This window comes from Macrobrachium nipponense, chromosome 1 (genome assembly GCF_015104395.2).
Source record: "Macrobrachium nipponense isolate FS-2020 chromosome 1, ASM1510439v2, whole genome shotgun sequence".
Classification (NCBI taxonomy): Eukaryota; Metazoa; Arthropoda; class Malacostraca; order Decapoda; family Palaemonidae; genus Macrobrachium; species Macrobrachium nipponense.
The window spans coordinates 21,844,194-21,858,184 of record NC_087200.1 but is presented as its reverse complement, the minus strand read 5'-3'; the positions used below and the strand labels follow the sequence as shown (position 1 = coordinate 21,858,184).

The following is a 13,991-nucleotide window of genomic DNA, read 5'->3' as shown; positions in this document are numbered from 1 at the left end:
TTAAGCTCAGCATACTCCTGGCGCCTGGCAGGAGTATCGCGCTTCGAATACTCCTGGCGCCTGGCAGGAGTATCGCGCTTCGAATACTCCTGGCACCTGGCAGGAGTATCGCTCTTCGAATACTGCTGGCGCCTGTTAGGAGTATAAGCTTCGGAATACTCCTGGCGCCTGGGAGGAGTAACGTGCTTGGGATCCTCCTGGCGCCTGGCAGGCGCAAAGCGCCTCGAATACTCCTGGCTTTCAGCAGGCGCCCGGCGCCTGGCAGGCGCAAAGCGCCTCGAATACTCCTGGCTTTCAGCAGGCGCCTGGCGCCTGGCAGGCGCAAAGCGCCTCGAATGCTCCTGGCTTTTAGTAGGCGCATTATGTTCAGAATACTCCTGGCGCGTGGTAGGAGTATTAAGTTCCGAATACTCCTGGCGCCTGGGAGGAGTATAAGCTTCGTAATACTCCTGGCGCCTGGGAGGAGTAACGCGCCTGGAATCCTCCTGGCGCTTGTCAGGCGCAGAGCGCCTCGAATACTCCTGGCCTTTAGTAGGCGCATTTTGTTCAGAATACTCCTGGCGTGTGGTAGGAGTATTAAGTTCCGAATACTCCTGGCGCCTGGGAGGAGTATACGCTTCGGAATGCTCCTGGCGCCTGGTAGGAGTAAAAAAAAAATCTAGAATACTCCTTGGGAGGAGTATCGAGGTCCGGGTACTCTAGGCGCCTGGCAGGAGTATCTCTTCCCGAATACTCCTGACCTATGGGAGGCGCATCTAGTTCCGAATACTCCTGTGACTTGGTCGGAGTATCGCTCATGGAATGGCCTTTCGAATGGCAAGTATATTGCGCTTAGCTGGCGCTATACTCCTATCAGGAGTTTCTCTCTTCTCCAGTTGGCTCTTGTTGCTTGGATGAAGATCTTGGCCTAGAACGATCTATAGTAAAGTCAGGCTCTTTGCGCCTACTTGGCGCCTGGCTCCTAGTTGGCGCCAGACGCTTGGCAGGAGTTACTTCCTTCCTCACGTCTCGCCTGCCTAACGCATCGCTCCCCCCAGAGATGGCCGCTTGTGCGACAACTCCCCTGTAGGGTTCGTCGCGCTCGACAGGAGATCGGTATTTGGATCTCTTCATCAGAAGTTTATCATCCTTTTTACGAGTATGATCTTTAGAAAGTACTCCTACCAAAGACGCTAATTGCTCCTGCACATTCATCACAATTTAGTCCGCTCCATCCCGTAGACAATAGGAAATCTCAAAATTCCAAGAGACAAGTCTTCCTCCGAGGAGGATCATTATTGCATACTTCCGTTGCTAACGAGTTCTCCTCCTACATGTTGACGAGTTTTCTCGTTGCAGAAGCTTCCCTATCCTTGCCCGAAGGAAGGGAAGGAGCTTGGACTTTAAAGAGATTCTGAGCTGAAATGGTTGATTTCTAGCTCTTGAATGTATCTCTCTGAACCTTTTGGGAAGTAGTTTGAGCCCTTCTCGCATTCCAAAGACTCTGTCAGTAAACGTTTAAACCTTTTCTTCTTCTGTAGATGACAATGTCACTACATTACCCGGACAACGAAACCTCTATCTAACAGCGTTGATCCAGGAATAAAAAGCTTTAGTTCTCTTGCCAAACCTACTATGCTGGCCAGAACCCATTACCGAGTCGTCATAGAATTTGATTCGAGATTCTAAAGCCCAAAATTTCACTTGTCCTCTTGATCGTTTAGGTCCAAGAGAACATTTGATTAGGCGCAGTTCCATCTTGTCGGACCACGGAATCTGAGGCCCAAATTAGGATCCCATTCTAAGTATAAGATCTCTTAATCTTATCGTATAGAGGTATTGTATAAGATCCCGAAGATCTTAATTCTCTACTATGTCTAATATTCTTTGTCTAGACAGAATATATCTTTTCACTGTGTTCATGATAGCATAAATTACCAAGGTGATTCTTCCCTCTGAAAGGGAAGAAAATCCTTATGTAGTTCACAGAGGTATCGGAAGAGGACAGTTTCCCCTTTCTATCTAGCACGATCTGCAGCAACTCTATGTCTTTCACATACTTAAAGGAATTATCAAGCTTCCCTTGAAAAATCCTCTCATTCATATTTACTTCTGGTCAGTCTGCACGCAGACAGACTCAGAGTGAATAGGTTTTTCAGGTCCAATATTTATAATAGATTCCGATCAAATCTCTTAGAAAAACCTTCCGACACATGCTGAAAGAAGAACGTGACTTCTGTGAATCCAACCTTTTATTGCCAAAATGATGCATTCATCTTCTTCCTTAGATGCCCATTTATTTTAATATGTGTTAAGAATATATACAACTAGGGGAAAAAAAAAAAACTAAAGTTTATTCCCCTCTTAAAATTTTTAAAGATAGCGTATCTTGCTACCTCTCTTGTTTCGAGGAAAAGGAAGCAATCTATAAGAAGGTCGTTCATCTTCTGCCTTGCGAAGATATCTGTGAATATTTTCCGCAAGGTCTGACAACTCATTCCAATGAATGTTAAATCGTGCTCTGTCTAATTCAAATTCTTTATTATCCTATCACATTGTGGTAACAGCATTCATCTATGAAACTCTTGTAAGGATAGTAGGAGCGCTGTAATTAACCACGGTGTGTGCGTAAGGCTTAAGCGTATCGTTATCTTAAGGTGAATTTTCTACTACATTCTTTCCTCGCCGAGGCAGAGAGATATCCTTAGCACAACGAATACGATGTTATTCATGTTTGTCTAAAAAATTCCCTCAATTCGTGGTTAAGTCCCTGAATTTATGGGGAATATACGGTGAAGCATTCGATCCTTTAGGAGAGAAAAATGTAACCAACCATTCACGACCGAGAACCGGATGGTACTAGATTGGCTCACAATAACAGCCGTGTCGTTCACTGCCTGGCTGCCTTCATTCTGAGTTGCCAGTTACTCCTTTCAATGAATGGAAATAATAAAATTATTCTCGAGTCTAAGACAACTCTCAATAATGCAATTTTTAGGCAAACAACCTTTGTTAAATACCGAGGCTGAATAGGTATTGTCGTAATAAACCTTTTAAGCGAAGTCTTTACTAGTAAAATCCTTTAAGGATATAGACAATCCCGTAGCGAACCAGACAGGCAACTATGGTATGCGTCTTATGACTTGTCCTTCAGTAGTCATATACAGCAAGCCTTCTACGACACTCTTTCCTTTCTGACATGCAGAGAAAGAATAGAAATCTTACTCTCTTCGTTCATTTCGTCAATAATCCCGAATGAGTATTAGTCGCAAGATATAGCAAATGACAACCGAGGATCGAAGATACTCTCTCCAGCTTTTATTATCTTGGAGATAAGTCTGTATTTTACGCCTTTCTTATCTGGAAGAGCCTCTAATCCATGAATGAGAGCTCGTACGAATCTTGTTCAACTTCCAAACGATTGCCCCTCTTCTGTAAATGGTTGGTTGCAATCTATTTTGGAAGGAGGATGATTTTAATATCCTCTTACTAATCCTGAACTAATTCTCACAATTCTGCTCTATCTTCCATTCCTCAATTTTGGGGCAAGATTGAGCAACCGAAGGAGAGCGCTTCCTTTCGAAAGGTGAAGGGCTATTCGCAGTATCGACTCTAACCTGACAAGGGCTACGGCAGCCTGTGCTACATCTTGAGTCCCTGCCTGGAAAAAACCGAACTTGCTCTAGCCTTTATTGCAATAAGACGATCCTGACAAGGGCAACGGCCGCCTGTGCGACAACTCCCGTCCCTATCAGGAAAAACCTTGAATGTCTTTCACCCTTCGTCTGGAGGACTCTCGGCGGTTGTCAAGCTCTTCTTGTAGGAGAAAGTGTCTGGCGCTAAGCAGGAGTATCTTGCCTAGAATACTCCTGGCGCCTGGTAGGAGTCTCACGTTCCGAATACTCCTGGCGCCTGGGAGGAGTATCATGCTCGTCGGAATACTCCTGGTGCTTGGCAGGAGTATCGCGTTCCGAATACTCCTGGCGCCTGGGAGGAGTATCGTGATCAGAATACTCCTGGATCCTAGAAGACGTATCGCCCTTAGAACGTTTTCTTGTTGGAAAATTCCGAGCATCTGACAGGCGATCCTCGCCTGGAAAGTTCTGTACGTCTGGAAGGTTATTTGAATCTGGAATCTTCCGCCTTCTGGAAGGTTCCGCTTGTGCGGAAGGTTTTGTGTGCGGAAGGTTCCGATCTCTTGTATATTTGTTCTTGCTTAGAATTCGACAATACTTCCATTTTCGACATATCCCTCCCTTTCTTCTGAATGAGAAGGACTTCCATTTCCGATGAAGATCCTGGTTCATCGTGCTTCAGGCGCTTTGCGCCTCGTTTCAGACGCTTTGCGCCTCGTTTCAGGCGCTTTGCGCCTTGTTTCAGACGCTTTAGGCGCATTGAGCCTCTTTACCGGAGTTTCATGTCCACGGAGCTAGAAGCTTAAAAATTATATATATGTGTGTAATCATCTAATTCGATCTCTCAGAATAGATATATTTTCATATACATGTACCGATGAGGAATTTATTGAAATAACTATTTTAAACCCCCATGGGATAGAGCCCCCCCCCCCGTCCAGCTGTACGGGGGGACGAACCCGGATAGGGCAATGCCTCTACCGCAATCTTTCTCTGTCTCTTCTGAGGTTCCGATAGCCAGACGAGAGTATCTTGCAATTTCATTTAACCTACGCCGTTGAATGTTTCTTCTCATTATTCGTTAAGACGATAATTAATAAGGGGAACACATTGAATTAGGATGCCTTTCCAATGACTATCCCTGGCAGTCTGGGACGTTCTACAGAACCTGCCGAGGGGACGCCTGATCGGTGGGGATTCTCCATAACCTCCGTACGGCTTTCGACATTCCTTCTCCTCTGGGCCTGTGAGTCTGGAAGAGGTCTAGGCCTGGGAGCGAGACAGAGCCGATCAGACGCACCCTCTAATGCAATGGGGAACACTATAATCACTTCTTACCTTATAATAGCTCGTATCTTGAGCTACATTCCTTTATCTTCAAATTGCAAATGAATTTGTAGTTTCTGTGAAGTAAGAAGGTGATGAGGAAACAACACTACTAGTACTGTTAATATTCTAACTGCTTGTCAGAACGAGGGCTATTAAAGCTCCTAAAGAAAGCATATCTAGTTCTATGTTTTCTGACTTCCTCAAATCGGAAGTTACCTTATTTCCTCAATCAAATTCTAACATTTATTACACTTCATCAATGAATAAATATTTATATTTCCCTTTCTTGCAAACTATGTAATTGTCTACCGAACACTTCGGTAGTTACACATACTCTTTCTTCGAACTTCGAAGTTAATTCATTAAAAGTTATTAAAAAGTTATTAAAAAGTTATTAAAAACGTATGCCAAACCAGCGATCCAGTACTTCCCTGTAAAAGTCGGCCCAGAAGATCGATGGCGATGAAACACGAAAATCCAATCAGGAGGGAAAGCAAACATATGTTTACCTTGCCAGCGACAGAGAGAATCTGATTAGAAAACGGGAATAGTTCCTAGTCCTGCCTCCCAGCGGCAGGCAGGTAGATCACCTGACCTACCTGTAGCGTGTGCCGCGAAATTCGAATTTCTGTCGGGGACGACGGAGTCGATAGCTATGTATATATCTGACAGGTAAGGTGAATGTATGAAAAAAATAATTGTAAAACAGTTTGAACAGACCACTGAATCAAGACAGTAAGCTCAAATGGACAATTTAAAAGCTTTCTTCATAAGGAGAAATTTGGGTACAGAGGTAGAAGTTGACTAGCTAGGAAGAGAGTGAACAAATGAAGGGAAGCAGCAAGGAAACTTTGTTGTTGCTCTACTTTGTGCTTCGCAAACCATTCTGTAAAACAACTGATGTACATTACATGGCAACTCAAATATCATTTTGTTAATTCTGGTGAGAAAGGGTTGCAGTGCAAAAAATCAATAGCTTTCCTTTACTTTCACAATAGCCCTTTGTTGCCTTTCTCACAAATATTTTCATGAAACAGCTTACCTTGTTCATTTTTTATCTAAAAGCTAATTCAATTCTACAATTCAAGAGGGTGAAGCAGAAAGACACTTAAAATAATCACAAAAAATGTTTCAGTTACCTGGTTGAAGACTCTCCTTAACCCAATCAATAAGATTGTATTTGGATAACAGCTGACAGTAATCCAAGTCAGGAAAGGAAAGGTTACCGAGGACACCTACACACTCCAGGACAAATTCATCACCGCTACCAGAGCTAACCACCTCACAAAGATCACCCACAAATTCCTGAAATTGTATCAAAATCAATACTGTATAAAGAGAAGGGAAAAACTCAAGTATGTTTTGACTGACATTAAATTTTCAGCATACCAACAGCTAGAAACAATTGAGCATATTCATTTATTTGTAAGTTCATTTAAAGCACATCACACTATCAGCAATTATTTCAATAATCTTTTCTGCAGAGATCATTTTTATCTGTTCTGTTTTTAATTTCTCCCAACAAACAGATTCTGTCTTTCGTTCTTGTAAAAAATCACATACTAATTTACAAAATAAGAGGCCAGACTGACTGATTACAATATATTCTAATAAATGACTGGCTAAAGTTCTTGACTCTTACATAAGTTGGCTGAGAGCTTAGCCCTTGAGGAAAATTTGTAGCCCATTCAAATTTCTTGAAAATTTAATAAAGTTCACACTGTTCAGCATTTAAATAATATTTTTAAGAGACCTGCACAGAAGACTTAGCATTCATTGCTAAATGTCCTGCATTAAGTGACTGGATTATTTGGGTTCATCATTAAGTAACTACTGAAGTTAAACTGCCACATTTAATTCTAAAATGAGCTAATATTACTTGGTGTTTTAATCAGCTTTGTTTATATCATCATGTATAAGAAGAATAAGCTCATTCAACCCTTCCAGCATTCAATATTAACATATGCACAATGCAAATTGTACTCCTTTTCTTCACTAAATGGAAAAATACTTATCATGAAGTGATCTGCCACGTTCAAATACCAAAATATATTACAAAAGAATAACTTCAATAAAACAAAGGCAAAATAGGTAACCTTTAAATGGGCAAATGGAATGGAAGGATGGAAAAAGAGATGATGCAAAAATCTTCATAAGAGAAACGGAAAAAGAGCAAAATCAAAATATTTTGCCTTACCGTAAACAGAGCTCGAGTTGGACCTTCATGTTGAGCTATATTTCGGATCATCTTAGTAAGAAGTGGATCTCTGTGTTTCAAGGCCCTCTTCATCAGGAGCTTCAGACCACTACCTTCACATATCAGTTGAGCATTGCGCTTGTTTGCAGCCAAGTTGACTGCCAAAGACATCAACTCAAGAGGTACTTGTGGGCCAGGAGAACTTAAAATCAGTTTCATCACCTGTAAGTCAAGAATTAGGATATAATTTATACAAATACGTATTCATTTACAGTACATACTTGAATGCCCTTACAAATAATGGCTCATAAGAAAATAAAACTTAAACCAAAATTATTACGGTATACAGACCTAAAGGAAACAAATTTTGATAAAACTATGCCAGTAATAATCTAGAGTAGATGTTGCAACGCTATTTGAGTAACCATAAATCAAATCAACCAGTATTAATCACCTTCAGTTGTTGGTTTTGATAAATCCCACAAGAGATTTTAAAAAGGCAGTCTTCAAGTCCATTAACTTATTTCAACTTATTTTTATACTCTATCTAGATATATGGTTAACCCCAGTATTCATGCACTCTGGATTTGCAGACTAATATATTCACAGGTTTTTTCTATGAGAACAAATAATTCGCCTATTCGAAGTAGTAGTTTTCTATGAGAAATAGCCAAAAATTCCTTTCTTTATAAATTTCATCATAAAATGTACTTTTAGTGATAATACTATTGAAAAACCAGGTATGAAAATTTATAGTGGGTTTTCCTTGGGTTTTAACAGTTTTTATATGGTTTCAACTATTCACGGATTCTAACTATTTGTGAGGGGTTCTGGTACGCATCCCCTATGAATATGGGGGGAACACTGTAATACCATACAGCAACTAGCCCCTTACACAGTACTAAACTATTCCCACTGATGATGGGTTCTGCATGCAGACCTCATATGACTGACGAGGGAGCCTCATACCTTGTACTACATCACTTACCACATACACAAACAGACATCTCTCCTTTGTTCCATACTTTTTAAACCAGGCAGCAATTTTGAGTTGATGTTACCCATACCATTATTACAGTATTTAAAATGAGTGCAAACCCATTTAGAGCTCTCCAGATGGCAAACATCCAAAACTTAAAAAGGTGGAAATGAAACTGAGGAAAATGACTTTTTATAATACAATAAGATTTTATGTATAGTAGTACTTACCAAAAAGTTACATCCATAGCTAGTTTCTAAACCAATGGCAGCTAGAATTTTGAAATTCGAGTTAGAGCTACATATATTGGCTAGGTGATAACCCCTCTCTGGGGGAGAGAGGAACCAACTCAGCACAAAAATCAGTTGTTTATCCTTGGGAGGGGAGGAGGGAGGGCTCTGATCATGTAACTACTTGGTACATATACATAAAATCTTATATTATAAGAATCTCATTTTTATGTATGCAACTTACCAAGTAGTTACATAGCTGAGTCACACATTGTAGAAGGTGGGATTCATGGAGATATACATACTTTACACATCAAAATTAATGTAAGAATGCACATAGTGCTAGCATTAAAGAAAATGCTTGTTGGTTCCTTACATGCTAAGAGAGCACTACAGATGATTTCTGCTTCAGGAATACGCTCATCTTAACTAATAGAGACATGGTGGTATAGTCAAGGGTTGTCTTCTACATAGTGGGATCCATGCAGCTAAGAAATAGTCTGTGGCTAGCAAGATCTACATAAAGATGTCCCTGCCCTGGGTGCAGTACCAACACCAAAACAACAAAACCGGAGTAATTACATTGCCGCCAAAACATATCTAAAATCCCTACCCAACTGTAAAAAATAAGCTGACAGGTACTCCTAGTACAAACATAACGCCCCAAGACTCTCCTTAATAAATTAGGAAGGAGTGACTGCCTATACACCCTTACCCAACACCAGGCCAGCAACTAAAAACGGACCCAGGGTACTGCAATTGTCATAAATCGTTTTAATTTCTCACAAGCAACTGTCATAAATCGTTTTAATTTCTCACACGTAATGACATGCAAACACTGACTTACACTTCCAATACGTTGCTTGGACAATGGAGTCTAACAAAAAGTTGTGCTTAAAGGAAAGCGAAGCAGCAACCGCCCTTACTTTGTGAGCTTTAACTTGTAATTGAGTCAAACTCCGATTCTTTCAACTTAGAATGGGCCTCTAAGATCAGATTCCATAAGATGAAAGCTAAGGCATTCTTAGACAGATGGAGTGACAGGTTCCTAAACGAACACCACAGGTGACTGGATGGGCACCGAATCTTCTCTGTCTGCTATAAGTTAGGTATATCTTAAGTTTAACCAGACCACTAAGCTGATTAACAACTCTCCTAGGGCTGGCCCAAAGGATCAGATTTTTATTTACATGACTATGAACCAATTGGTTACTTAGCATAGGGACCTACAGCTTATTGTGGGATCCGAACCACATTATATCAAGAAATGCATTTCTAATCCCCAGAAATACACTCCTCTAATTCCCCGCTGGCTGCAGCTGGGAGCGAACTCTGGCTCCCAGATTGGTAAGTAAGTATGCAACCGACTCGTCCAGCAAGGAATTTCTGTATGCTATTAACAGTATTTAATTGCTCTATCCGGGCATAAAGACCTTTCTTCGTCTTCCGGACTTACCAACTCTAAGACTTAATAACAGAAGAACAAGGCCATGGCTTAGACAGGGTCTCGGTTTTTGCTAAAATAATCTAGTTAATGCACAAATTGCATAACCTCTCTCTTGTCCAGTGAGTGAAGCTCACTTACTCTCTTTGCCGTGGATGAGGCTACCAGAAAGAGGGTCTTTTTTATTAAGTCTCTAAGAGAGGCTGAATTCAACGGCTCAAACTCCAGTTCTGACAGCCATTTAAGGACCACATCTAAGTTCCATGATAATGTTTTATGATCTTTAAGTTTCTCCGTGTCCAAAGACATGATAAGATCCAACAGGTCTCTATCATAAGACAGGTATACTCCTCTATGTCTAAAGACTGAGCCCAACATAGACTTATATACTTTGATGGTGCGAAGTAAGACAGGTTTCCTGGAAGTTCTCAGGTACAACAAGAAATCAGTGATTTCTGCTAAAGAGGTCTGAGAAGAAGACATTTTATTTTCCTTACACCATGATCTAAAGATTGTCCACTTTGCCTGGTATACACCATTAAATGACTTTCTCCTGCACTATAGCTCTTGCAGCCTGGATTAAAAACCCTTTGCTTGTATGAGGTGTCAGACAGTCTGTAAGTGGTCAGGGCCAAAGGGACAGACCTTTACGGAACCTTCTGAAGTGGGGCTCTCTGAGTAGACTGTTCTTCTGTGGTAGTAATCTTGAAAATCTACCAGAAGTTTTAGTAGATCCGGGAACCATTTTTGAGCTGGCAAGAATGGGGCAATGAGAGTCACTGAAATGCTCTGGCGAGACCTGAACTTGTTGACGAACTCCCTCACCATCTTGAATGGTGGGAAAGCATACAGGTCCTTGTCCAACCAATCCACAAGCATTGCATCTGTCGCCCATACTTGAGGATCTGGAGCTGGTGAGCAATACAGAGGAAGATGATGGTTCTTTGCCGTGGCAAACAGATCTAGAATTGGTTTGCCCCAAAGTTTCCACAAATTGAGGCAGAATAACAAATTCCTGATGTATGACAGAGCCATCATGTTAATCACTACCTTGTTGGAAACAACTCCACAAACTCCAACAGTCACCAGTGGATTGCCATCAGCTCCTTCAAATTTATATGCCACTCCTTCTGATGTCCATTCCACATTCCTGAGACTTCCCTGTCTCCTAGGAGAGCTCCCCAACTTAGGTCGGACAAGTATGAATAGAATAATAAGTCAGGGTTCAGAGGGAGGAGTGACTTCCCTTCTGAAAGCCTGTCTTCTGATTTCCACCAAGACAGCTTCCTCCTTTAACTCGTTTGTTACTTGGAATACAAATGAGTCCGGGAACTTCTTTCTGTTCCAATTTACTTTGAGGAAGAATCGAAGATTTCTCATGTGAAGTCTTCCCAAGGTTACAAGTTGTTCTATCAAAGATAGAGTAACTAGAAAGTTCATCCACTCCTTTGTTGAGCACTTCTGAAGGCATAAAACATGGTTCACCTTCTGGATGCAAAATTCCACCCTTTGTAGGGCCACCCTTTGTGGGGAGAGAAAAGCCTGAAAAGTCACCAAGTCCATTTTCATCCCCAAATAGACAGGGGCCTAATTGTGACTTTTCCAGGTTTATTAGCAGTCATAATTCTGTTGCTAATAAAATGGTCCTCAGCATGTCCTCTGTGCACTTCTCTTGTATTACTCTTGTGTGTGTGATCAAAGAAGCCAATCGTCCAGATCAAGACACTTGGATCCCTCTAGATGTAACCAACTTGCAATGGGAGTGAGTACACAAGTAAACACTTGTGGGGCTGTTGACAGCCAAAAGCACAGGGCTCTGAACTGATATACTCTGTTCTTGAAAACGAATTGGAGAAATTTCTTTCACCAAGATTTCTTTGACTCTTGGTGAATTGGGATATGGATATACTACGCGATATATGCATCTCCCATATCGATGGAAATCATCCAATCCCCCTGACGGATGGATGACAAAACCGTCCGATTCATTTCCATCTTGAATCTTGTTTTCCGTACAAACAGATTCAGCGAGCTTATATCTAGCACTGGCCTCCAACCCCACGAGGCCATGGGGACTACAAAAGGTCGATTGTATAATCCTGGAGCTAGTATGACACTCCCGATGCCCTTTAAGTCCAAGTTCAGCCCCGATATGATGGGTGAGAAGGGGTGAAAAATAAAATGTCAATAATGACATATATTAGTGTCTTATCCTTCAAGTCCAAGTTCAGCCCCAATAGGAAGGGGGGTGAGGTGGTGAAATGTAAAATGTCAAAAAATGCAGGGCAATGTAACTGAAGCAACTACCTTAGAGAGAGAGAGAGAGAGAGAGAGAGACTGGCCCGAAGAGGAGGAGAGAGAAGAGGAGAGAGAGAGGAGAGAGACGAGATGAGAGAGTTTAGAGAGAGTTTATCGATTGTTATTCAGTTTTTGCTGGGTAGCGCTGGGTTGATCAGCTAGTAACATTAGATACAAAATTTAAATACACACTCTTGTAAATGTTATACCTTTTCCAGAGCATGGCATGTGTAAGTTCTAAATTCTCCAAGATTACCATAACTAGATACTGAAGCAAAACATTTTACAAGTTCTAATTGGTCTTTTATGTACTTTAACTACAATAGAAAATTTACAACCTATTTTAGTACAAAATGCAGTCATTTCACAAGCTCACTACTTATATAACCACCCAACATTGTGGTACACAAACACCCACACCTATCAGTCATCTGTCAAAAGTAATTGATGGAAATCATAACATTTTTTATGGGATACTGATTTGTCTGGGTTTTCTTGGACTGCACAATTGGATTAAAATATAAGGAAATAATGGGTTTGTATTAAGAAAAATTGAACCAGATCTGTTCTGTTTTTACACCTCTGTAACCTTCATATACATATATATAAAGGAAAAACTTACTGTTGGGATGCAGTCTGTATATGTAAACATGGACTTGCACTTGTCATCAACACTCAAATGATACAGAACAGCTAGTACAGCCTGCTGGTGTCGCTCTTCACCTGTGAACAAAGAGCTTTGTTGGACCAAAACACTAAATGAGAGCTAACATTTCAGAATTCGTTGTTAACTGAATGCGTATTTACTTGATCTTAAAATATCCAACTCTTTCCAATATACTGTAACTCCTCAACTTGGATTTCTTAAGTTTCTGTTACATTATTACAATAATGCTTTGCTTTGTTACTTTTTTGGCAGAAATGCAAATTGCATATAAATCACATATATTGAATGGTAAGTTTAAATTAGATATAATGGTTAGCCTAAATCACAGCTTAGCTAAGCTGGAAATTATATAGTTTACTGTTAGTTGTGGATACCTGAATGTTCAAGTGAAAGCAATGCTAAAATGGTCTTTGTTACTTGTCAAATTTGGCCATTTATTAGGACATCTGGTAATCAGAGGGGCTATTATAGTGCTTATTCAAATCCTAATATCAAAAGAAAAATTCAAAGAACTTAAGTAGGTAAGCATACCAATACAATACAGGACAGTTAAAAGTTTACCTATAATTGACACTAATTTGGGCAGAAGTCCAACTTTGATCATTTTTGCTCTTAAGCCTGCATCAAATGAAAGATTGAGAAGAAGCCGCACTGTAACATTAAGTAGGTCACTGTTTTCAGTATTTACCAGCCTAGTGACTTTTTCAACAATGTTGAGATCAGCCTGAAAAAGAAAATAATATCTCATTAATAAATTGGTTTAAGAATCTTATTGACACAATAAGAACAAGATAAAAGAACAAACCAAGCATTACTGAAACTTAGAATGAATGTGTCATAATGAGGCTAAATGGCAGCTGAGTTAGTAAGATAATTTAATTATACTATGAAGAATAGTAAGAGAGGGAAAACTAACCCAAGGATATGGGATATGTCAGTGGAAATTGTACCGATAATCATAGGAACACTTGGCATGATCCCAAGATCCCTGAAAAGGAACCTGGAAAAACTAGATGCCGAAGTAGCACCAGGACTCATGCAGAAGAGTGTGCTCCTAGAAAAAGCACACATAGTGAGAAAAGTGATGGACTCCTAAGGAGACAGGATGCCACCCTGAACCCCACGCTATAAAAACCACCCAGTCAAATAGAATGACTATGATAGACAAAATAAATATAAATATATATATATATATTGTAATTAAAACATTTAAGCATTTCTATAGTAAATCAT

General features: G+C 40.4%; 1 protein-coding gene across 1 annotated transcript in view; it reads right to left on the bottom strand.

Annotated features, from left to right (window-relative positions):
* Nucleotides 1-13,991, bottom strand: part of LOC135219166 (kinesin-associated protein 3-like) — a 77,261-nt gene that overhangs the window by 27,997 nt on the left and 35,273 nt on the right. The window contains 4 exon segments of the mRNA XM_064255697.1: nt 6,083-6,248; nt 7,141-7,362; nt 12,714-12,814; nt 13,320-13,482. Coding sequence (XP_064111767.1) covers nt 6,083-6,248; nt 7,141-7,362; nt 12,714-12,814; nt 13,320-13,482 — 652 coding nt within the window.